Source organism: Nycticebus coucang, chromosome 20 (assembly GCF_027406575.1).
Source record: "Nycticebus coucang isolate mNycCou1 chromosome 20, mNycCou1.pri, whole genome shotgun sequence".
Classification (NCBI taxonomy): Eukaryota; Metazoa; Chordata; class Mammalia; order Primates; family Lorisidae; genus Nycticebus; species Nycticebus coucang.
Window position 1 is genome coordinate 7,158,155 of NC_069799.1, and position 25,871 is coordinate 7,184,025.

General features: G+C 37.7%; 1 protein-coding gene across 12 annotated transcripts in view; it reads right to left on the minus strand.

Moving 5' to 3' along the window:
- Positions 1-7,385: 7,385 nt before the first annotated feature.
- TBL1XR1 (TBL1X/Y related 1) overlaps positions 7,386-25,871 on the minus strand; it is a 208,638-nt gene continuing 190,152 nt past the window's right edge. For all 12 annotated transcript variants that reach the window (XM_053572381.1, XM_053572378.1, XM_053572369.1 and 9 more), the window contains 6 exons: positions 24,261-24,382; positions 24,046-24,120; positions 21,116-21,243; positions 20,404-20,569; positions 12,949-13,050; positions 7,386-12,134 (listed from right to left, as the gene is read on the minus strand). In XM_053572381.1, coding sequence (XP_053428356.1) covers positions 12,108-12,134; positions 12,949-13,050; positions 20,404-20,569; positions 21,116-21,243; positions 24,046-24,120; positions 24,261-24,382 — 620 coding nt within the window. In that variant the 3' untranslated portion in view covers positions 7,386-12,107. The remainder of the gene's footprint in view (positions 12,135-12,948; positions 13,051-20,403; positions 20,570-21,115; positions 21,244-24,045; positions 24,121-24,260; positions 24,383-25,871) is intronic.

Sequence of the window (25,871 nt, forward strand, 5' to 3'; positions counted from 1 at the left end):
AAAATAAAAAAATAAGATACTCCTGGGTGGCACCTGTGACTCAAGGAGTGGGGCACCGGCCCCATATATGGGAGGTGGTGGGTTCAAACCTGGCCCCAGCCAAAAACTGCAAAAAAAAAAGGATACTCCTATGAAGTATTCATTTTTGTGTAAGTCAACACAAGTCTCAAACATGAAAACTCTCAAAACAGAACTCATCAGCCCTACTTGAAAATGAAATCCCAAGGAAGAGCCCAGGCATGAAGCTCTCTCTGAGTGAGCGCTGGAGCTGCTGTGACACAGCTGAACACGGCAGCTGCGGAGTCGGGGATGGACCAAGTGAGCGCTGGAGCTGCTGTGACACAGCTGAACACGGACGGCTGCGGAGTCGGGGATGGACCTAGTGAGCACTGGAGCTGCTGTGACACAGAGCTGAACACAGATGGCTGCGGAGTCGGGGGTGGACCAAGTGAGCACTGGAGCTGCTATGACACAGAGCTGAACACGGACGGCTGCGGAGTCGGGGGTGGACCTAGTGAGCACTGGAGCTGCTGTGACACAGAGCTGAACACAGACAGCTGCGGAGTCGGGGATGGAATCTCAACTCTTCACATGGCATCCTAGCCGCCTCCACCAGTGTCGCCACCCAGGGACTAAAACGGCCAGGAGACTGGGCCAGGATTGCTGTCTGAGAACCCTCAAAAGCAATTTAGGTACCCTAGTTTAATTTTCCCATTCCACGTCTTTTCAGGAGGTGCAGGGGGAGCCTCTTCTCTCCTCTACCCCTGCCAGCAACTATGCGATGGCGGCCTCAGGATTTGCTGCTAATCTCAAGGAATTTAGGATAAATGTGAAGAGAGAAGTGTCGGAGCCTCTATTTTGACTTGGACCACAAACTAATTCTCAAATTTCTATGTGTATACGATTTACCCTGGAGATCCTGGAATTGCAGTTTTTGAGTCATTAGGCTTTGGGTGAGATGACAAGGTCATGTCTAAAATGGTTTCCAGGTAAGGCTGATGGCTGCGTTTCTGAGCATCAAATGGCTAAATCACACGCTCCACACCAGCCTCTCTCTAGAGCACAGAACTGGGCGATGGGGCAGCCTGTGAAGAGGGACTTTGAGATCAGTGTCAAAACCCACAGATGCTTAGGGCAGGAAAAGGCTCGCAGAAAGGGGGGCTTTGAGACCGGTGTCAGAGCCCACAGATGCTTAGGGTAGGGCTCAACAGGAGCTCAAAGAAGGCCAACAGGAAAACAGAGTCACAAGAACGTAAATGTGTTTGACCAGGATAAATGTAACCGATAGGGACCCTTTACTTTTGCTACAGCATCTTTATCTAAGGTAAAGGAGGGAATTCCTTTAAATGTGTGTGATAGAGTGTGTTGAAGTGATATTCGCTAAGTGAACTACCCTCAGCAACACAGCAAAAGTCAGACCCATCAGTGCTCTGACAGTTTACAAATGCTGGTAACTCCAGGAACTTACTCTAAAACAGAGGTTCTCAACCTGTGAGTCACGACCTCTTTGTAATGATGAAAATACATCACAGCGTTAGGAAGGTTGAGAACCACTGCTCTAAAGGGTTAAGAAAGTGCAGGATTCCTGGTTCTAGGATCCCTCCACCCCTTTTCCAGAAACCGTGAATATTCCATGCCCTCTTAGCTAACTATTAGAGACTAGCATGAAAGAACAGAACCTACCCCACGGGATAGTGGGCCTTCTTGGAACAGCCTGTACTTGTACTTTGCTTTCAACAAACTTGTCTGCTTCTGCTTTTACTAAATACTTGGGATTCTCACTCTGCTTGTGACCCTGTGCTTGAAGTCTTTGCTGCATGGACATCAAGAACTTGCTCTGCAGGGGGTCTGTGGCCAGATTACTTTGGTTATAAACTGTTTGATCTTTAGCAAATAATCATAACCAATTGCCTGAGAAGAGGGAGGATGAAATGCCTAATTTCTTGGCCTTTCATGGTTAAGAAAACACTGGAAATTATTTAAAGTAATAAATGAAGATGTAACTATTTAACATGACAGTGGACACTAGAAGACGTAAAAACAACTCCAGGTGTAATGTAAATCACAGGGGGATGATCAGCTTAGTCTGGGTTGAAACCCGAAACTGCTAGGTACTCCCCTCGAACCACAAATAGGCTGAACCAAAAGAGAGATTTCCAGATGTTTCTAAGTAATTCTCGGTATAGCACTTAATGAGATTTCATCTCCTCTTATACAACAGACCACACAAGAACAGAGCCTATTATTTTCTTGCTCACTGTTGTACATCCAGACACACTTTCTGCAACATGTTACACACAAAATATTCGTTGAAGAAAAATAAAACTAAAGATGACCTAGGAATCAAGAAGACAAAATGGGTTAAAGCAGCCTTTATAAAAATGTCCTAGAAAAAAAAAAAAAAACGGCATCTGCTCATCTAATACATGGACCCGAAATTTGGCTTCCAGCAGTATCAGTGTACGCTGTTACGACTCGAGTTCCATGAACTTTTAGTGGGATTTAACCTGTGTGTTGTGCTCTGTGGTAGAAGACTTTTTATCCACATTTAGCAAAGTCTTTGTCATAGCTTTAGCATTTAATGACCAAACGCTAAAGAAGAAAAAAAGGCTTAAAAAATTATTTTCTTGGCTGGGCACTGTGGCTCAGACCTGTAATCCCAGCACTCTGGGAGGCAAAGGCGGCTGGATTGCCTGTGCTCACAGGTTCGAGACCAGTCTGATCAAGAGCGAGACCCAACTCTAAAAATTAGCCAGGCATCGTGGCGGGTGCCTTAAGTCACAGCTACCTGGGAGGCTGAAGCAAAAGAATCACTTGAGCCCAAGAGTTTGAGGTTGCTGTGAGCTATGATGCCACAGCACTTACCAAGGGTGACAAAGTGAGGCTCTGTCTCAAAAAAAAAAAAAAAAAAAAAAATATATATATATATTTTTTTTCTTCCCCAGGGATTATCTTTTACCAGTTTATATTACTTTCTCTCTCATTCCTATAGTCACAATGCACAGATACACAAACCACTGTTTCCAAGAAATTTCCCTTCTACACATTCCTAAAAGACTCCTTTTGAAATAAGAGATTCAGCTGATGCCACAAAGTATCTGGCAGAGAAGTTCACACTCTTCAAAGTGGCACTGTTCTACCTGTCCTATAGATACACAAATATTTGTTTACTCATCGTTGTTTATAATAGTAAACAATAAAAAAGTAAGTATGCATTTGGGGAGTTAATACTTGATATACAATGCAACGTGACCATGAAAAATAATAATAATAAATGATGGCAACATACAGCAGGCTTTATACACCCAACTACCTTCTAGGGGCTCTGGATACATTTAGGTCACTAAATATGAAATGTCCTATTTGGAATCAAAGGACTATTAGATCTCAAACAGGAAGCAGTACATTTGCTTCCAAACTACGCACCCGAACTATTGACACCTTAATGGTAGCTCGTGTGCGCCAGCAGCAAAGAAGCCTGGAGAGCCTGTGGCGACGAGATCGTGAAAGGTACTTTCACAGCTTTCTGAGAACTGAATATTTTTCCTCACAAATAGTGGAAGAAATGGTATCAGCTGGTGCAAGGTCTGGTGAATACGGTGGATGACAGAGTTTCCAAGTCCAGTTTCTGTATTTGAGCACCACTGTTTGTGCGACATGTGGTCCAGCATTATCTTGCAAGAGGATTGGGCTGTTTCTACTGACCAATCTGGGCTGCTTACCTCAAGCATCATCTTCTCGTCCAGTGGGCTGCAGGAGACGTCCACTGTGAACGGACTGGCCAGGTTTCATGAAGCTGTAGTGGATAATACCAGCATTGGACCATCAGTCACCATAAACTTTCCTTGACAAATAGTCAGTTTTGCACTGTTTTGGCAATTCATCTTTATCTAATCATTGCGCCAAGAAGCCTGTGACTGCCAAAAAGAATCCATTTTTCATCATATATAATACGGTTTAGGAATGGTTCACCTTTATGTTGGCACAGACAGCAAGCTTCGAGAGGGTTTCTGACACTCATTTAACTCATGTGGAAACCATCTATCCAGCTTCTTTACACCTTGTCGATTTGTTTCAAATGGTCCAGTGTTGTTGGGGTAGTGACATCAGATCTCACTGCTGATTTGGGGGTAGGTTGAGATTGATTCCCTTCCACTCCACAGCTTTCAGATCATCATTAACTCCCTTGGTCTCAGGCCACTCACGTGGCTCACTTTTAAGATTAAAATCACCGGCATAGACCTTCTCAAACCACTGACATGCTGTGTGCTCTTAGCAAATCCCACCCAAACACTTGGTTGGTATTTTGAGCTGTCTGTGCTGCATTGGTTCCAAGACAGAACTCATATTCAAAAATAAATAAATTTTTGACTTACCCATGATTTCACTAAGACTGCTCGTAAAAAAACTGGGAAGATCATCACAAGCCAAAACGTACATTTGAAAGAATAAGGAGGTACCTTCACAATGTAAAACAGAAAGTGTCAAACCTGGCACTTAACTGGACATTTCATACTCAATAAACGAAACATTAAAATTTTAGTCCTCATATCCCATCTGTGAGGTAAGTAACTGTCACTAGACCCATTTTACAGACAGGGAAACCAGGTCACACACCTAGTCTGGATTGACCCCGGCAGTCAGGCAGAATCCAAGCTCTTAACCCCAACAGCACAGCACTTAGGCAGACGAAACAGAAGTCCCAGATGAGCTCTATGACAATCTCATCTATATTTTTTCAAGTGTGCACTGAAAATGAGAATCTATCATCTATACTTTGAATGTATTCACAAGTTTGAGCTCTACAATGACATACGACATGCCAGCACGCCTCCCTCAGTCACCTGAGACAACAAACAAGCACGTGAAGAAACGCACACTTAACCGAGTGCCACCACACCAGCCAGCCAGTCACAGCGAGGCCAGGCACTCTGCTTCAAAAAGGATCCCAGGGCACACTCCAGGTTAACAAGCATGGTTTAAAAGGTAACCCGCACTTACCTGTAACTTCATCTTGATTTAAGACTTCATTTACTTCAACACCAAATTTATCCAATTTTAGAGTTTACTCCAATTTCAACCACTTCAGCTGCAACTGTTAAAAACCACATAGCTACATTTTTTCTTATATAGCTACATTTTGATGCCATTTTAAGCTCAGTCTGAATTATCTGACGACTCCAGGCAGCATTATGCTACCCATGTGGAAAGCCCACGTCTTCATGTTCTGCCAGGCGCTTCGCCTTTTCCTAACCTTCCACTGGGAAGTCCTGTGTGTTCCCCATGCACTCGAGCTGGAAAATCCAATAACTAACCTGGTCAAATACTACATATAAATTAAGCCAATAAAAGCTGATGGGGAAAAGAAGAAGATCCTGGCGACGTGCAGATTTTGCCCTCTACTGAATAGGTAAGATTCTGAAAGCTGATGTTTTTGGTGTCTGATCTCAAAATGAGTTCAAAATGAACGCATTTTTTAACACAGGAGCTCGACTACTTGAGGCAGTTATGAAGTACTTGTTGACTTTCTCTATAGCAATCCTGGGTGGCCATCCAACATCTCATGTTCCTGGTAGCATAGTACCTCTTAAGGCAGCCCACTCTGACATGAGATTAGTACATTAGAAAGTTTTTCCAAAAAGTAGCACTGTGTTATTCTTTGTGTAGACTGCACCCCTATTGGCCCTAATTCTGAAAATGTGAATTATCCGCCCAATTAATTATACAAACCAAACAACCAAGAAACATTAATAATTTTCTGTACTTTACTAAACACTTTGTGTTAAATGTACTTTGAATTATAAAGAAATTACAAGGAACTCCTGAACATTTTAACACAAAATATTACAAGTTAGGGACAGTTTCCCATTGAGATATGACATGCAAGCAGCATGCAGAGAGCAGCAGACACAGCTCCAGAGAACTGACTACTGTCTGCAGTGTCCTCTCCCCACTGTAGTTTTCAAATGAATATATTGAGAAAACAGTAAGCTTTAATCTGATCTGCTATGTATTGTAACAGGAAAGAAATCTAATCCACTATAAAGTATAAAAACTGTAAAATTAAAAATAATCTCTTAGGCCAGGCGTGGTGGCTCACACCTATAATCCCAGCTCTTTGGGAGGCTGAGATGGGTGGATTGCTTGGGTTCAGGAGTTCAAGACCAGCCTGAGCAAGAGCAAGACCCTGTCTCTAAAAATAGCCAGGTGCTGAGGTAGGTACCTGTAGTCCCAGCTACCCAGGAGGCTGAGACCAGAGACTCACTTGAGCCCAGGAGTTTGGGGTTGCTGTGAGCTATGACACCACTGCACTCTACCAAGGCAACATACTGAGACTCTGTCTCTAAAAAATTACATACATACATACATATGTACATACATAAAATAATCTCTTCTATGACTGCTCAAATTCACTTTGGCTTTACCTCAAACTTATATGGATTATAAACCTTAGTAGATCAATATGTTTTGAAAAAGGATCAAATGCAGAATATTATTAACAATCTATGCTGTGCAATAAAAGTTCCCCCTTGAGAATGAAGGCTGCCCGCACTGGCGACTGCAATGGCCTGGTGAGGTAATGCCTGTCACTGGTTTCTGTGTGAGCAAACGGGAAGGGAAGGCAGAAGGCACGGAGAATGCAGAAAATATACTCAACAGTTTCTTTAAAAAGCCTCTAACTCTAAGGAGTTGGGATTAATTAAAACCAAAAGTGCCTAATCCCTTTTCTTACAAAGTTTGTAGTAAAATAAGCAACTAAGAAAGAAAATAATTATATTATCATTGGTTTATTATAAGAGGAAAAAGGTCTTTAGGGAAGTTGAGCCCTTGCCCTAATGGTCAACATATCCACACTGTTTTCTGCTCAACTGCTAAGCAAACAAATGAATCTGAGGTCTCTTTTAGTTTGATTATGTGGAATTATGTTCTTCAAATACAATATAGATTTTTCACAATAATTAAAAATTGCTATTCCTTAGCTAGATGTTTTATTAATAAAAATAGTAAATAATCCCTTCATTAAAAAAAATCTTATCACCTGTGAGAAGTAATAAAATAGTAAAATTTGTAATTTTATGTATGGGTTTACTTTAAAGCATGTATCTTGAAAAACAAGATGTTTGTGAAAAACAGTGGTTTGGGTTCTGATGCAGTTACAATTAGAGACACCAGGATGGGAGAGAATACACATGTTATAGGTTATGAAGGCTAACTCAGAGCAAAAAAGTTTATTCTATAATAGAACATTGGAGAAATAAAAGCAATTAAAATGTAAATAAGAAACTGTAAACAAGAAATAACATCTCTCTTTCTTTACTTGACTAGTAAATAGTCTGTACAAACTACATAGATATCAAAGGTTTTATATATGTACACAGCCAACATAATATCAAAATATATTTTATTCTGGACCTCTTTCAGATCTGATTCAAATTACAGTTGTCAAAGCAATACAATGCAAAGGGAAACTGCAACAACAACAACAACAACAACAACAACAAAAAATGTGCCTAGAAAGGAGAAAAGGGCCATTGGGGACAAATCATTGTGATGTGGAACCAAAATACATCTGAAGTGTAATTAACATGGTCCAGGACAGCATAGAACATCTATATCAGTCTTCCTTACACAATAATCATGGAAACTGAACAATAAAGTTCTTTAACAAGTACAAAAAACTGTCATGGGCTGGTTTACACTTTTACAACAGTTTTAAAGTTAACTGGGTAACTAAAGAAATGATGCCGACATTTTAATCCAGTGCTATAGGTAGGCTCACAGAATTAGACCCAAAGGATTTGTAAAAATCAAAATGAAAACATTACAGCTACAATGTCAAGGTCAGGAAAGAAGAAAATCACCTCTGTATCAACAGTCACAGAGCTACAGATGCACTCCGCATGTGTGTGTTTGCAATGAGATGGGTAAGAACATCAGACTAGGTACAACATGCAGAACGTTTTCTTGAACTTATCCAGAAATTCCAAAGAAAACATCATGAAACAGCTTACTAGGAAAAAAAAAAAATACGCCCTAGTTATTCACCCTGCTTCAACACTTTCAACGTAAAGGCAGAAATAAACAATGCTATCAATACCTCAGAACTACTAAGACATCAAATTTCTAAATCAGTGTATTATAAAAGTGAACACTTCCTTTTTTTCTCTTCTAATTTTAAGTAGAATCATGTTTAAAAAATTGATACTAAATGTGACACTTCAGAGCTACTACTGGAAGGAGTTAATTCATAACTTCCCAACCCTCCTTCCATCCCTGCTGATTCAGGAGAAGGGGGGGAAAACAAAACAAAACAAAAAACCAACCAGGGTCTCTTGTAGATTTGCTGCTATTCCACAAAATGTTGGCATTTGCTGCCATGCCACAATGTTGGTCCACTGAAATAGGATTTCTGCGGAAACTGTCAACAGTAATTCACCATATGCAAGTACCATCCTTAGCATGTGAGAATAAACACAGGTTTCTGTAGAAATGTACAATGTACTTAAGAAAATGAAAATTGTTTTAAAAGAGTAAATAGCACTGCATTTGAGATTTAATTTTCTACTTATCTAGTAAAACTTGTCATTTTTGCTCACATAAGTACGGTCATTTGATTCCTTTAAATAGCAAAAATGCACAGTCCTCTTCAGGCCTCTACTCAATAATAGTTTACATTACTCTTTAACAAATCATTCTACATAAACAGATAGCTCCGGAAAAATAGTACTCTCTCATTAAATCTAATTTGACAGAAAGAAGTTTAAGGAAAAAAAGGAGTGCTTTATAAGTTAAGTGAAAAAGTACAAATCTTTGGCCTTTCTCTTGACATTTTCATGTCAAAAAGCAAAAAACCTTCATGTAATTCAATCTAGTGATTACTTTTTGCACCATAATTTGTTTTTTTACACCACAAAAGGAGGCACTTTCAGTATCTGTAAAAGGTGTTTAATCCTAAAACATACTTACCTAGAGAATAATTAAACAGAATTCAATATACTCTAATATCTATTAGAAAATTAAAAGTTACCACTTCTAAAAGTCTTTTGAAAGTCAATGATGTTACCTGATTGATGAAAGGAAATGGGGACTGGAGCAAATGTAAGAACTTACGGGTTTCCTACAGGGAGGAGAAAAAACAATATTCCTTTTTATTGTTTAAGAGTGGCAGCTGCTCTTCCTTTACTCTGTTTTAATCAGTGAGTATTCATTCAAGTTTTCCTTTCTATTTTTCCTTAATGATAGGTTTCTTACAGTAGCTTATACAACGATTTATGCAAATACCACAGAAAAACTACTGGATTCAGTTGATCTTCAGGAGTAAGTTTTCACAAGAATATAGGAGGAAAAATGAGCAAGAACCCCAAATACAGAACTTTACAGGCTGTGAAACTTGGTCTCTTGCAATCATGTTACTGCTCAAATCAGAGGCAATCTTACGTTTGTCTTTGGAGCAGCATCGTGGCACATCAGCAGGCAATGATGATCTTGAGAACAGCAGCAAAAGTAAACAAATCATGTGCTCATGAAGAACCCACGCCTACAAAATGGATACCTTTCAGAAAAGTTTATACTGAGAAGACCCAAGACTTCAGGATAATAAAGCTCTGTATTTATAATATTTTATATGTCCTATTGTGGCTACTATGCTTAAGTAAAATAGTGAAAGTATTAAAAAGAAAAAAAACAGAAAAGATGACAATATCATAAAAATGTAGCTGTCTATTTTGGCAGCTATATTGCAGAATTTCTTGACTATCTTTTTGTCAGCTGGGAAAAAGTCAATAACTGTATGCAAATGAATAAATTGTCCATATCAAAATACAAAAGTACTATCAATAATCACCTCTGACTTTCAGATTTAAATTCAGTGCAATTGACAAATGCATCACTAAAGGAAAATGCAGCTTAAACATACTCAAAACATTTGTGTCTATTCCTGGGAGCACATTTAAAAATTATTGCACAGATTTTTTTATTTTTATTTAGTTTTTTAAACAACAACAGAGGTAAACCACAGATGTGGACCTCTTCTAGCAATAAAAGCAGGATTTCAAGTGCCAGATACTCAGCATATTAGGTTTCCTACATAAGTCACAGGGTAATAAGTTCTAAATATCTCTAATGTTTTCCAAAACCCTAAAAAGAGCTGGCACAAAACCATCATGAATGACTGCCTCTCTGGATGTAAGTTTTAAAAAATATTACAGTATCATAGTCCCCACTAACAACAACTGGGGTACATATAACAATGTATTGTGAAATTAAGTGTATTTATTCTCTTTACCAATAGCAAATGCTATCCTACCTTAGTAAAACCAAGACTTGCTTCAATCACTGCTGTTTTGTAAAAATAGCAAAGCAACAAATGTGGAAAAATTAAAGCTGTGTTACTTGGGTTAAATTAGTTGCTACTTAAACTTAGAACATAGGTTAAAATTTTAGTTGTAAAGGCCTCAAAATAATTAGCGGCAGATATAGTGTTACCAATTTGCTAAACTCGATAACAAGCAATTCCTTAATTAAAATTTTAGATATATAAATCTGACAACTATTCTCTTCCAAATGACATTCCTGTATTCTTGTGTTAATCATAACAAACTCTGTTGGTCACATATATAAACACGGCCTCAGACTATCATTTGTCCACATATTTTACTTTCAGTTGCATGAACACGAAAGGAGTGATTTGCTACCCACATCGTTAAGAAAATATCTGATATTATAAAAAGACATGATATGGTAGTGATTATGGAAAAAAAATAGCAGCTTAAATCTATCTGTATTTGAAAAAATGTAGTCACAAGTACCACAAATGCAGATCAAAGCAGCAGGGAGGTTAGTGCAATTATACTATTTTTCTAAAAAAAATTCTGAATCACTGCTATTTAATAACATCTTGAAGCAAGTCTTTTGTTTTAAAGATTGTTTTTTAAACTAAGGTAGCAAACATTTTGCCATGTAATGGCAGTGTTATATGCCGTTATCTTGCTTTGTATAAAGAAACATAACATCAGAGATTCTTTAATACTGGAGTTTGGTTACATTACATATTTAAGCTTCTACACAGAATGATGGACGCTTTAAGAAGCTAATCCTTATCCAGAAACATTTTAATCTCTTAAAAAACAAAGCAAAACAAACAACAAAAAAACTCCAAACTACTTTGCTCCTTTTCACAATAGTGCACATTTTAACCATAATTTAGTTATGGCTACAAAACATCAGAAGATTTTTTTTTTTAATGTATCTTCTCTATGGTATTAAAAAAAATTTTTTTTTGTGCCCTTCTAGTCTTTAATTGGCGGAAATATGTCCCAAAAAAGAAACTATTGCATTTAAGCCACATCACCAAAAAAAAACAGAGCATAATACCCTTTTACTGATGTGTCTTACAGATTGACATGACCAAAGTCATACGTTTTCATTTAATTTCCAATTCCCCCTTCCACAACATGCACCAATTGAATATATGCTCTGGGAGCCATAAAATGTACCAAACATCTACCTCTTCAAAAGAATGCATTATAATATTTTTCAGAATTTTTTTGTTGTTTAAAAGGTGAAAAAAATAAACAATAATCTGATTCACTCCCTTACTTCATGCATCCATAATCTAAATCAAAAACAAAATTTAAAAGCAAGAACAAACTACTGCTGCAAGTTTTTGTAAGTCCACTTTCTCTGTACATACAAACTGCTCACTACTGAAGGGAAAAAAAGAATATAATCCATGGTGTCTGCTGATTCAAAGGGGAGAAACAAGGCTGTCATCAGTATCCAAAAACTGGTACATGTATGGTCTGGTTTTATAACGTGTGTTTCTTTCTCTCTTCTGTTTTTCATATCCAAAACTTCTAAATGCTATTTAGGGGCACAGCAGATTAGATTCCAGCACTTGGTGAACAAAATTCACAAGCTGTGACAAAACTCTTGTCATCTTCAGGGTGCAATTTTGTTTATATACACTGTATGTATGTGTTTCTTTTAGATTTGGCTGCAGTGGGCTGGCCATGGTTCAAGTGGGACTATAGCAGTACGTGGGTCAGGGACAGTCGTTTTGGCTATGTACACATTCATAGTCGGTCCATGGCTTCCAACTAGTAGCGCTATTTCCGAAGGTCTAATACACAAACCTGTAAGAGAGTAAACAAATCAACCAGTATGTTCAGAATTTTATTGTACATTTTGTGTTTAACTCTTTTTTAGTACAATTTGCAATCTGTTTCTTAGTTCCAAATTCATGAAACTGATAAAGCATAATAATCGTAGAAATGGGCACTTAACCAACAGCCACTGGACAGATCAGCAAGTCGGTTCAGCAGACAATCATGAACTCATACTGTGGGGAAAGAACCATGGCTAAGATCTTTTACAAGTTACTAAATAAAAAGAGAAAAATGTTCAAAATAGACCATTCCCTATTGCTTGGACCCTAATGAAAGATAGCACTGTTTATATTCAGATACAGCTTCAGTAAACAGCTCCTGGCTGTGCTCTTTCCATCTTCCCTTTACTTTTGGAGCGTTGGAAGCCATCCTAGTTTCTCTGTAAAGGGCTGGCCAACCTATCACATTTCTCAATGTAGGAATTAATCCTCTAACACCACCTGCCTTGGGCCAACCACATTCTTCTGTGGGGAGAAGGTAGAAACAGGCATTAAAATTTCAAATCACACTCAAAGTAGTACTCTGCTATATTTAATTTCACTAACAACGGTTTACATTAAAAATAACTCTCATTTCTTGCTTACAAAGGCACTCTTAGCAAAGACAGCCTAAATTTTATTTACACTATTTGAATATAATAAACATGAAAAGTATATAACAATCAGGGGGAAAAAAGCAGTAGTGATCTTAAAATTTATTTTGAAAAGAACACTTTGGTGTCACTACCATGAGAAGCCACGCGTTGTGCACACCCACTCTGGAGACACTTCACTGTACTTACTGAACCATCTGATGCACTGGCTCCAACTTTGTCTCCTGCCGCATTCCAACAGACTTCAAAAATCCCACCTGTTCCCCTATAGCTGTGGACGAGAGCACCTGTCTAAAAAAATGAAAAGCAAAATCTTAATCATTGTATCATTGTGAATCCAAACAACGGGATAAAAAAATATTTCATGACCTTATTTCCAGCAACCAGAGATGGGACTTAGCTTCAATTATAAAATAAGTACAAGTTCTGAAACTCTACAGGTAATGATGATTCTTTAATAAAAAGATAATACTAGCCTGCTCTCAAAAAGTTACTCACACATTCAATTTCTCCCATGTCAATGATCACTCTCGGCTAAGGTATCTTTGACCTCTGACACAGCTAACAACAGCTAGCAGTAAACATTCAGTATGTGACATGGAGAAGTTTTTGTTGTTGTTGAAGGATGAATGAGTTTAGCTGACACACAGAGAAACAAAATTAATTCGGAATTTCTTGGACAAAACATCCCAAAAAGAACCAGTAAAAACAAACTAGTAAAGACCATTCCACTATAAGTCTGTTATTCACTCTATATAGCATAGACCTTAAACTAGCGGAGATAAAAGAAGTTAAAAGAATACATGATATGTACATTATGCTTAAAAGATGTCATAAATTAAAATAAAAACCCCACAGCCTGGAATACTAACAATCTCATCAATTTAGATGAATCTTGAATGTAACTAAGTTATTTTATTCCTTCAGCAATGAAAACAAAATTCATTCAGCTACCCATGAAAAAAACAAAAACAGTTTAAAAATGTGTTCTCCTGTGAAGCCAGTGACACAGGGCAGTGGGCAGAGAGGTCCTACTGGGAAAACCATGAGAAACGTGACTCTGGTGTCAGCAAAGTGACCTCTGCAGCTCTGCGATAACATTAGACGCCAAGCTAGAGGTAGCAGATCTCCCTAAAAACATGACAAAAAATCACATACATTGGCAATACTCCCCATATGGCCTATCCAAGTTAACCACGAGGAGAGAAGACTGTGCCCACCTTCCCTTTTCAAATTCAGTCTTAGGACGTGATGCAAACCCCAGGTGCTCTTCTAGGGCTTAACACACTGGAAAGGCTCAAATGGTTTTCTTCTCCATTTAAAATTCCCCATAATGTATGAGAGTGTGAGTTTAGTAGGCCTTGAAGATTTATGGTTTATGAGGAAAGAATGGTGTAGAACCAGCAAAATCTTAAGTTTCTGAGTTATAGAAAGTAAACTCCACAGTTGATCAAAATGCATACAGTCTACAATCAGTTTGTTGGGGTTAAAAAACAAACCGCTTTCTTTCAAAAGCACTCTTCAATCTCTAAGCTTGAATTAGGCTAAAATGAATCAAAATAGCCTGATCAACAATGCAAAGCTATGATGTTTAAAAAGGCCAATGGCTCCACATGTAAGGAACTACCTTTTCAAGTTATTCAAAGTATGATGCTGGTGCTTTGATGGGGAACGCTTTGGGTAGAATAGGCATTTAACAATGTTGATTCTTCTCAGCCACGAGCACGGTATGCTCTTCCACTTGTCAAACGTCTTCTGCTATTTCTCAGAGTTTCATAGTTCTCTCTGCAGAGATCCTTCACATCTTTTGTTAGCTATAGTCCCTGGTATTTCATTTTCTTTGAAGCTACTGTGAAGGGAACTTTGTTTTTGATTTGATTCTCAGTTTGACTGTTATTGGAGTATATGAAGGATACTGATTTGTGGACACTGATTTTATATCCCAAGACATTATTCTATTTCTTGATTGCTTCTAGAAGTCTTGTGGTTGAGTACCCCGTGTTTTTGAGGTATAATACCGTATTAGCAAAAAGTGAAAGTTTGACCTCTTTCCCCTTCCAATACCCTTGATAGTTGCCTCCTGCCTGATTGCATTGGCTAGAACTTCCAGTACAATGTTGAATAGTAGTGGTGATGGAGGACATTCTTTCTGGTTCCAGTTCTAAGCCAAAAATCTTTCAGTTTTTACTCCATTCAAGTATGATAGTACCTGTGAGTTTGTTATAGATGGCCTCCATCCATTTAAGAAATCTCTTCTACATCTATTAAGTGTTATTGTCAGAAACCGATGCTAAGTTGAATGCTTTTTCTGCATCTATTGAGAAAATCACATAGTCTTTGTTTCTGCTTCTATTTATGTGGTGAATTACATTTATGAATTTACATATGTTAAACCAACCTTCCATCCCTGGGATGAAGCCCACCTGATCATGTTGTATAGCTTATAGCTGTATTCTATTTGTTACAATTTTATTGAGTTGTTTTGCATCAATATTCGTTAGTGAAACTGGTCTACAGGTTTTTTTTGTTTGTTTGTTGGGTCCTTTCCTGGTGATGTTTGCTTCATAGGAAGAGTTTCTTCTTTCTTGATGTTTTGAAATAGGTTCTGCTATATAGGTACAAGTGGTTCTTTGAAGGCCTGGTAGAATTCTGGTGTGAAACCACCTGGTCTAGGACTTTTTTCTGTTAGAAGCTTCGTTATTGTTGTTGCAATTTTGGTGTTTGATAAAGAAAAAACCTTGAACAGCCAATGCAATTCTAATAAATAAAAAAAAAATCTGGAGGCATCACTTTACCAAATTCAAGTTCTATTACAAGTTCACAGTGATCAAAACAGCATGGTATTGGCACAAAAAGACAGACACTGACATACAGAACAAAACAAAAATCCCAGAGATGGAACCAGCCTGATACACCCATGTGATCTTCGATAAATCAAACAAAAACATACACTGGGGGAAAGAATCCACATATAATAAATGGTGCTGGGACAACTGGTTGGCCTCAAGTAAAAGACTGAACTCGGACTCGCACTTCTCAACTTACAAAAATTGACTCACCACGTATAAAAGATTTAGAACTGAGACACAAAATGATAAATATTCTAGAAAAAAGTGAGGGAAAAACTCTTGAGGAGGTCAGCTTGGGGCAAGATTTTATGACGATGACCCCATTGGCAAGGGCAGCAACAACAAAAATAAATAAATGGGACCTGATTAAGCCGAAAGCTTCTGCACAGCTATGAGCACAACAACTAAAGCTAGTAGACAACCTTCAGAAATGGGAGAAGATATTCACATACTACAAATCTGACAAAGAGCAAACAACCAGAATCTACAGAGAACGCAAACTAATCAACAGGAAAAGAATAAACAATCTCATCTATCACTGGGCAACAGGCAGGAACAGAACCTTGACAGACAAATGACCAAAAACCTGAAAACTGCTCATCATCCCTGATCATGAGAGATATGCAAATCAAAAACACCTTGAAATACCATCTAACCCCAGTGGGAATCGCCTACATCACAAAGTCCCAAAGCTGCAGATGCTGGTGTGGATGTGGAGAAAAGGGAACACTTATACCATGTTGATGAGATTGCAAACTAATACAGCCTCTTTGAAAAGAAGTATGGAGAATCCTCAAAGAGCTAAAAGTAGACCTTCCATTTGATCACGCAATCCCTTTTCTAGGTATCTATGCAGAAGAAAAAAAAAATCATTTTACCATGAGGACATTTGCACTAGAATGTTTATTGCAGCTCAATTCACAATCACAAAGATGTGGAAATCAACCCAAGTGCCTATCAATCCATGCACGTATAAATAAACTATAGTATCAGTACACCATGGAATACTATTCAGCCCCCCAAAAGACAAAGACTTACATCTTTTGTATTTTCCCGGACAAAGTTGAAACACATTCTTCTTAGTAAAGTATCACAAGAATGGAAAAGCAAGCATCCAAGGTACTCAATACTAATATGAAACTAGGAGATGAACAACTTAGACTCCCACACAGAAGACACACAATTACATTCAAGAAAGGGGAGAGGAGAGAGGAAGGAGGGGACTGGTAATCTCCCCTGACAGGCACAAGGGAGGGGTTTCTGGCACACCTACTGGGCGAAGAGCTCAACTACAATTTGGACTTTATCTAGCAAATGCAACAATGTAAGCTAATCTTAAGTACCCTTATATTAATTGGAGGGTAGGGGGAGAGGCCAATGGATTGGATCACCACTATCTATCTCTAATCTGATGTATGTTGAGGCAAGGCTTCAATTATACACCTCCCCAAATGCTTAGGTAACACATCACCCAAGTAATGAATGAAAAAAAAAAAAAACAAACAAACAAACAAAAAAAAAACCACCCAACTAGATGTTTGTATGTTTATATAATGTTTATAGAAACAAAAAGACTTTTTCCTGTATTTAAAATCAACTAGATGCCATTTTGCCATTTTCAAACTTAGAAAAGAAAAAAAGTAAAATGGGAATTTTGATATCCCACAGTGATACAAAATAATATGGATAAGCAGCTGAGGGCCCTTAAATGTTTAGTAGTATCTTCCTTTAGTACTCCACAGTCCTATTCTCGTATTTCATCAAAAATGATTTTGTCACAATGGATTAAATGCGTGACTGAAAATAACCTAAACATAAGCAATTTACTTTTAGTAAGTAAAACAAATATACTTCTTAAAAGATGTCACAATAACAAATCCAGAAGGCAGCTTAGAAAATATTAAGAAACAAAGAGATCTTTATAGAGAAATTATAAAACTTTACTGAATAAAAGACAAATAACTGGAGACATATGTATAGGTACATATGATAACAATTTCCCTATAAATTTTACCTATAAATTCAAGGCAGTCATAAACAAAATCCATGGCTATATGGTCTTTTGGGGGGGAAATACAGAGACTAAAGTGCTAAGAACAGAAAAGCAATTTTGAAGCGTAAGAGGGGTTAATAAAGTTAAATTTAGTATAAAAAAACTGTGTTACTGATTCAAGTATATACAAGCATGTCAATGGAATAAAAGAGAGTCTATAAACTAACCACACACACAAACCTGATAAATAAAAGTAGCAGCATTATGAAAACAGTTAAGGGGACAATGAATTATAATGAGACAACTGACTGCATATATGGAAAAATAAGTATGTATTCCTACCTCACACCACATATAAAGATCAGTTCCATGAGAGTTAAAAATTTAAAAGAATAAAGCTTAAGTACTTCTGAAAAAAAAAATCCGAGGCGTCAATGACATCTACATGAGGAGGATGTATCAAGCTATCTGTAAGAAGCACCAATGAGAAGGAGAGCCCCGCTGGGCGCAGTGGTCTACCTACAGACCCAGCTACAGGCTGAGGAGAAGGAATGCTGAGCCCAGGAGCTGACGTCCATCCTGGGCAATTCTGTGACATCCTCCCTCCAAAAAAAAGTTACCTAAGACCACAAAAGATAGACCAATAAATTCAAATACTAATTAAAAAACTTCTGTATTATAAATACCTCACAAAGAAAATGACAACACAGGAAACAGGGAGATACTGAAATCCATATGACCAAGAAGGGTTAGTATCCAGAATACATAAAGAAGCTACCTAATCAACATGAAAGATAAAGAAACAATCGAAAAGTAGGAGGGCAGACTCAAAGAAATCACAGTCCAACCGGATAGTAACTATTTGAAAAGACTTTTAAACTCATCAATAAACAAGGAAATGCAAATTAAAAAAAAATACTATTTCGGCTCGGCACCTGTGGCTCAAGCAGCTAAGGTGCCAGCCACATACACCTGAGCTGGTGGGTTTGAATCCAGCCCAGGCGGCCAAACGACGACGGCTACAACCAAAAAAATTGCTGGGCATTGTGGAGGGCACCTGTAATCTGAACATATTTGGGAGGCTGAGGCAAGAGAATCACTTGAGCCCAGGAGTTGGAGGTTGCTGTGAGCTGTGATGCAACAGCACTCTACCCAGGGTGACAGCTTGAGGCTCTGTCTCAAAAAACCAAACCAAACAAAACTATTTCAAACCCATCAAATTAGAAAAATGTCTAATGGTCTGATAATCTTACAAGAGGAAAAAAATGGGAAACCCTAAATATTGCCATTAGAAGTGTAAACGAGTTAAGCAATTTGGAGAGCAGTTTAGCAAGTATACCCTATGGGCCCACGATTTCCACTTACAGATATATTTATAGTAAAGCGTTAGAGAACTTTCCTGTGTACAAGGCAACATGCGCCAAGTATGCTCACATGTTGTTTATAATATTTTAAAGACCCTCAATAGGACAACAAATTAAAAAACTGATATATTCATATAATGTTCTAGAGCAGCCAAAACAAATTATCATCTAGAGCAGTGGTTCTCAACCTATGGGTCACGACCCCTTTGGTGGTCAAACAACCCTTTCACAAGGGTCACCTGAATGCACCCTGCATATCTGATATAGACATTACGATTCATAACAGTAGCAAAAGTAGAGTTATGAAGTAGCAACAAAAACAGTTTTATGGTTGGGGGTCACCACAACATGAGGAACTGTATTAAAAGGTCGCGGCATTAGGAAGGTTGTGAACCACTGTTCTAGAGTAACGTGTTTTTTCCTTTGGGGAAGGGGAAACCCAGTTGAAAAGCAAGGACAAAACATGATCAGATGGTTCACAGAAAAATAAACATAAATCCTTAAATATATAAAACAATTCTCAACCACATTCATAAAGCAATATGAAACTACACTGAAATATAATTTTTCACCTATAGGTTAGAATGTGAGGAGGTAACATTCTCCTCCATTTCCAGTGATAGTGTAAAATGCAAAAAAGCAGTGAGAAAGAAGTAAAGAAAAAAGAAACTAATAAAAATAGCTAGTAGCAAATGAAGCCAGAAATGGCAAATACTTCCTAGTGTATGCCTTCATATAATGTTTGGTGTTTCCCAAAACATGAATGTATTAACTTCATCAAAAACCACTTGCAAATGATGACTTATGCAAATCAGTTTGTGAAATCAACTTTGGTAGTGGCCAGCTACATGGAAACAGATCACAGAAATTCATCTTGTCTATGTGTGTGTGCACGCGCCACAGCCCATCAAGACCTAATGACTGGCAGGGGGCATGAGTCCAGTGCCTGCTGTTAAAAAATGAAGTAAATCAAACATAAATACTACAACATTGAGAAGATTAAAAAATGAAAACAACAGGCTTTTTTCTCCACTTTTAAGAATGGATCTCTATAGCACCATCCCTGAAGACACAACCTAAGTTTGATTATGATAAATCACTTTGTTCAGCCATAAAATTTTGTCCTTTAACACATTTTTTTACTGCTCATATATCGCTCCTTCAAGGCAAATTCTTTTAGAAAATAAAACCTGTTGCATACCTAAATAAATACTTATTAACAGAACTGTTGGAAAAAACAAAGAATATAATAATAATGATGATGATAATAATAAGAATCTGAATTACTTTCAAAAATTCCATTTTGATCTTCACTTAGCTGTAAACTCCCCCGAATTAATGCCTCATGAAGAAGGAAAACAAAAAAAGGAAAAGTTTTGTCCTGGCAGATGTTCCTGAGTCTGAGGATGTCAGACCATTTAAATAAACTCAGACCTACCTGTGTGTTCCAGATGTGCACACATTTGTCAAAAGAACCACTTGCCAGATACCTTCCGTCAGGACTGAAAGCTACACTGTACACAGGCTCTTGGTGTTTTGTCAAAGTGTGGATGCAAATTCCTCGGTCTACATCCCATAACCTAACAGTAGAATCGAAGGATGCACTGAAACGGAAGGAAGAAACATGACCTGATTAGGAGATGAGATACTCCCCCCATACACAGGCACTGACAAATTCTTTAAGAGAAGTAGTGGACTGTTAGGAAGGAGTAACCTGGAAAATGTAAGCTAAACAAGAGAAAAAAGAATTTTCCTCAAGGTCCTGAATTGAAAAGATTCCTGAACCAATTTACTGTATTCCTTTTTTCTATAAATAGTTCTTTTTTAGTGGTCCATGGTTTTGAACACTGAATTGGCCATACTTTTAAATTTATCTTTTTTTAAAACATGCTAAAGAAACTAGATTTTACTATGCCTCAATTACTTGGGTTTTAATCAATATTTGATATATCATCAGTTAATATTTGATTATCTACAGATATTAAAAAAAACATTATTACCTGAAATATTAGTAATAAAACCCTGTGTTTAAAGGTTCCCATTAAAAATATATTCCTTGTAGGATAGGTTTCATGAAATCTTCTGACATATTTACTAGAAATCTTATTTGTAGAAAACTCATAACAGGAAGAATAAAACAAAAATATCACCTTGCTAACATAAGGTTGGCGTTTGGATTATTTGTCCCTGGGCCTGTTGGACTCCATTTGATAGTATAAATTTCTTTATTATGTGCTTGTAAATCATGGACACAATTGTCTTGTTTCATACTCCATATCTAAACAAACAAAAAAATGTATATAATTAGTTTTCTTCACAATGGATACATTTAAAATACTATCTTGCCAGTCCAAAATATAAGCAATGGAACTAGAATTACAAAAGTCAAGAGAATATTTACAAAGAAATTTAAATGTAATAGAAGTATCTAATATTTGTGTATCTATGTTAAAAAAGGTAACTTTAAGCCTTTAATAATATTCTTACGAAATAAGACTTAATTAACTGTAGCTGTTCTAGGACCACTTTTGATGGCTTTTTGATGGTACAAATTTCAACATTCAACAAGTTCCTTAAATAATAATCCTGAAGTGTTGAAGGCACAGTTTTTATGCTGTTCTTAAAAAAAAAAAAAAGAAAAATCTACATTATAAACTGCTCTCAGAATTTAAAAGAGGGCAAATTTTTTAATGGAGGAAAAAATAAGCAACTTATAAATAATATGCTCATACAGAACTATGAAAAGTAAAAGATGTAATAATTAGGCTCAGTGGCTAGGGTGCCAGACACATACACCTAGGCTGGCACATTTGAACGCGGCACAGGCCTGCCAAACAACAATGACAACTACAACAACAACAAAGAAATAGCTGGGTGTTGTGGTGGGTGCCTGTAGTCCCAGCTACGTGGGAGGCTGAGGCAAGAGAATCTTTTAAGCCCAAGAGTTTGAGGTTGCTGTGAACTGTGACGCCACAGCACTCTTACCGAGGGCAACATGATGAGACTCTGTCTCCAAATAAATAAATAAATAAATAAATAAATAAAGTTAAAATAGTAATAGAGAATATGCTTTTTCCTGAGATGGAAATACATCTGTGTATGTAGATTAAAAATGTATATTATTTTTTAGTAAAAACATTAATAGAAATCTATACCATGGGTATTTCTGTTATAATCATTCAATAAAAAATGCCTTGCCAAACACACAGCTTCCAAACCCAGCAGTCAACCAAAAAAAAAATCTGGACTTCAGGTAATGAAGAATGAAGCAACAGGATGTGTTTTTTTGTATCCTAGGTATTTACAACTCCAAGTAAAATAAATCCAAAAGACGTGCTTCTAGAACTTACTTCATTAAACCCTTCAGTGGCACCTGATCCTTTTGGTCTCTCATTCCTAACCATCCCTGAAATACTCTTCTCCACACACTCTCTTGTCTTTCTACTTTGGTCATTCCTGTTCCGTTTCCTTTGGGAAGTTCATCCTTCTTAATCTGTTAATGGTTATGAGTTTCTTAAGACTTGACTGTTTGAGGTTCTCTCTGTCCTTACCTGTACTTCCCATTTCCATAGTCTTATCCATGCCCAAGGCGTTCAATAGCTACCCGACCCACCTGCTGAGAATTTCCAAGTTTTGACCTCAAGCTTAGAATTCTCCTGAGCATCAGGCCTACCTGTCATCTCCACTGGGATGACTCAAAGTCACTGTTCAAGCTCGACATGAGCTTCTCTCACTCCAATCTGGTATTCCCTCTTCTCAGAGAACGTTTCAATTATACTTCTTTCATCTACATAGTTTCTGTTTTACAATCCTCTGTTACCTTTAATTACTAAGATGAAGAAAGGCTTTTTAACAATTCTAGTTCCAGCCTTTCTCTCTCACTTCAACCACGCCAGGACACAGGCCCTCTGGACACCAGCCTTCTTTTGTTCATTTCCCCCTTATGTGCTACATGCTGTTCTAAAGAGAATTTTTCACTTACAACCATTGATGTATATGCAAGCAAGGAAAACTCAAAAGACAAAAGCATTCAGGAAAGCATTTTACTAGCAATGTTTGCAAGGGAGCCCAGACTCGAGAACTACCTAACTGAAAACACAGCACCCACAAGGTTCCCAAGGTTACATTCAGTTGGTTTACGGCAGGAGAAGCATCTTCCCTCATGATTTTTACATCTGTCAGGCTGGTGCTGCCAAAGTCATGGACAAATTGTTTTCAGCACAGAGTTAGCTACTGCAGAAGAGGGGTCAAGGTTTCATTTATTTTGGAGATTAGTAACAGCTATTCTTTATCCCAAAATCCTTTTTTTTTCCCTGTGAGATGTACATGTGCAAATAAACTTTAATTTCACCAACATATATCACTTTGTAAAGGTGAATGCAATTATTAACTTGACCCTTCTTATTATGTGTGATGGTTAATTGTATCTGTTTTCTTGACTCACTCAGGAGTACCCAGATATTTGGTTAAACATTGTATCTGGGTGTGTCTACGAGGATGTTTCCAGATGAGATTAGCATTTGAATCAGCAAACTGAGTAAAGCAAACTGCCCTCCCCAAGGTGGTTGGGTCTCCCCCAGACCCCTGAAGACGAAGACATGAAGAGAACAAAAAGGTGGAGAAAGTGAGCCTCTGGCAGTTGCGCTAAGATTCTGGCCCTCTGCACGAGGCCTGGGACTTAGACCGCTGGCACCCCTAGTTCTCTGGCCTTGGAACCAGCACTGGGTGTCCAGATTATAGGACTTTTCAGCCTCCATAATCATGTGAGCCAATTCCTCACAAGAAATCTCTCACCCATCTATTGTTCCTGTATCTTTGGAGATCCCTTACTAATAAAGTATCATAATTCCCACGGTACAGCCATCTTTTAATAGAATTTATTTGCCTATATTCAAGTATTTTTATATATTTTAGAAAATATAATATATAAAAACAATGACTAACCATTAAAAAGTAAGAAAAGTCCTCACTCAGGTTTAAACATTCAACGTAAATGTGACATTCTACATGGTCTTAAAATGGCCGGAGCAGCCATACTGCATGACACTCCCATCCCATTTTTCCACATTAACTGAATTACCTTCAAAGTCATGTCATCAGAACAGGAGGCCAGGAGATTGCCAGTTGGGTCCCACTTGATAGCATTTACTTCATTCTAAAAATAACAGAAAATATTCATTCACATTTTCATTTTATGGACTGGGTTGCTGTTCACATATTAAGCATACATATTTCAAAACTATTCTGAAACACTGTTCATCATAATCACCTTAATGGGGAAAAAAGTTTTCTTACCGTATGTCCTTGGAATGTTTTAATAGGTCTGTCTTGTCCTAATTTACAGACATGAATGCACATGTCTGTACTACAAGAAGCAAAGGTGTTGTTGCTCTGCCAATCCACATCCAGTGCTGGTGCTGCAAGGGAACCGAGAGGGCTGTACGTTACTCCACGCCAGTGCTCCAGGCTGGGAGCTCAGCTACCAACCACCGCCAGACTAATAGGTATGCTACCAGGTACCTCAGCACTGTACCTCAGATTTTTTAAGATACTAAGAATAAAACTAAAGTATTTAAATATCACAAGTATTAGTTTCATTTTAATTGTGTGAACACAGCCTAAAAGAAAGCACACGGGCAGCCAGAGTGCTCCTCAGAGCCTGTACTGTAAATTACCAGCCCAGGGTCTTGGGTTCCCTTTTTAAAAACAAAAAAAATTAAATACGATAGCACTCTTTTTACTTCTAAAATTTGAGAGTGTTCAAGGGACAATAAACCTTTGTTCTGCCACGGCCTAGCTAGTAAGCCCAACCAAGTCACTTAACCTCTCGTGGTCTTTCTACATACAAAACGGCGGGGGTGGGGGTGTAACAGACAGGTTGAATACGTTTTAATTTGAAAACCTAAAATCCAAAATGCTCCCAAATCTGAAACTAAGTGATGACATGATACTACAAGTGGAAAATAGTGAAAAACTGCGTATTAACACAAACTTTATTTCACACACAAAATTAGTAAAAAAAAAAATGCTGTATATAATACTATGTGTATAAGGTATACATAAAATATAAATTAATTTCACATTTAAACTTGGGTTGTATCCCTAACACATCTCATTATAGCAGTGCAAATATTCCAAAATGTGAAACACTTCTGGTCCTAAGCACTTTGGATCAGGAATCGACATTCAATCTGTACCACCACTAAGCTCAGTACCCAGAGAGGACGTGAGGATCCAGTGAGGTGCTGCGTGTGTAGAGCACTTTGTAAATGACACAGGATGGACACTCTAGACAAACGTTACACTGGTCCAAGTACCATTCCCATTATCCTGTACTCAACTAAATACACAGAATAGTGCATATGACTTCCAAATACATTTTCTTCTACGAAATTCTTGTCAAATACTTAAAATCTATTTTGTATCAAATACTTCATAAAACCCATTGAATTTAAAATCTCAGAAGCCCCAAAGCTGGCTGACATTTAAGTATTTAATCTGATGTTAGCTCCAATATGATTAAATGTTCTTTCCCCTCATTTTCCCCTGCTGCAGGGTGAAGGGCTCTCCGTAATTAGCAACACAGATTAAGGTAATGACATTAGGTAATTGGGTTAAGCAGTGAGAACATACCAAGAACACTGGGTTAAAGCAGACTGACAAACCCACACACGAGACAAAAAATAGTTTTTACACTGCCATTAGTTGGGGGATCTAAGGAATTCACATAAATATGAAAAGCACATGAACCTTAACCCCTGATTTAGAAGGAAAACTTAGAGACAAGGAAAAAAGCAGGAGGGTCAAAGTTAAGTTACGCATGCTAATTACTAGAAATGCAAAGTATTTAATAAAGAAGATCAGAGCTGTGTCTGTGAGAAGGAAAAACAAAGGCAGACTCTCACT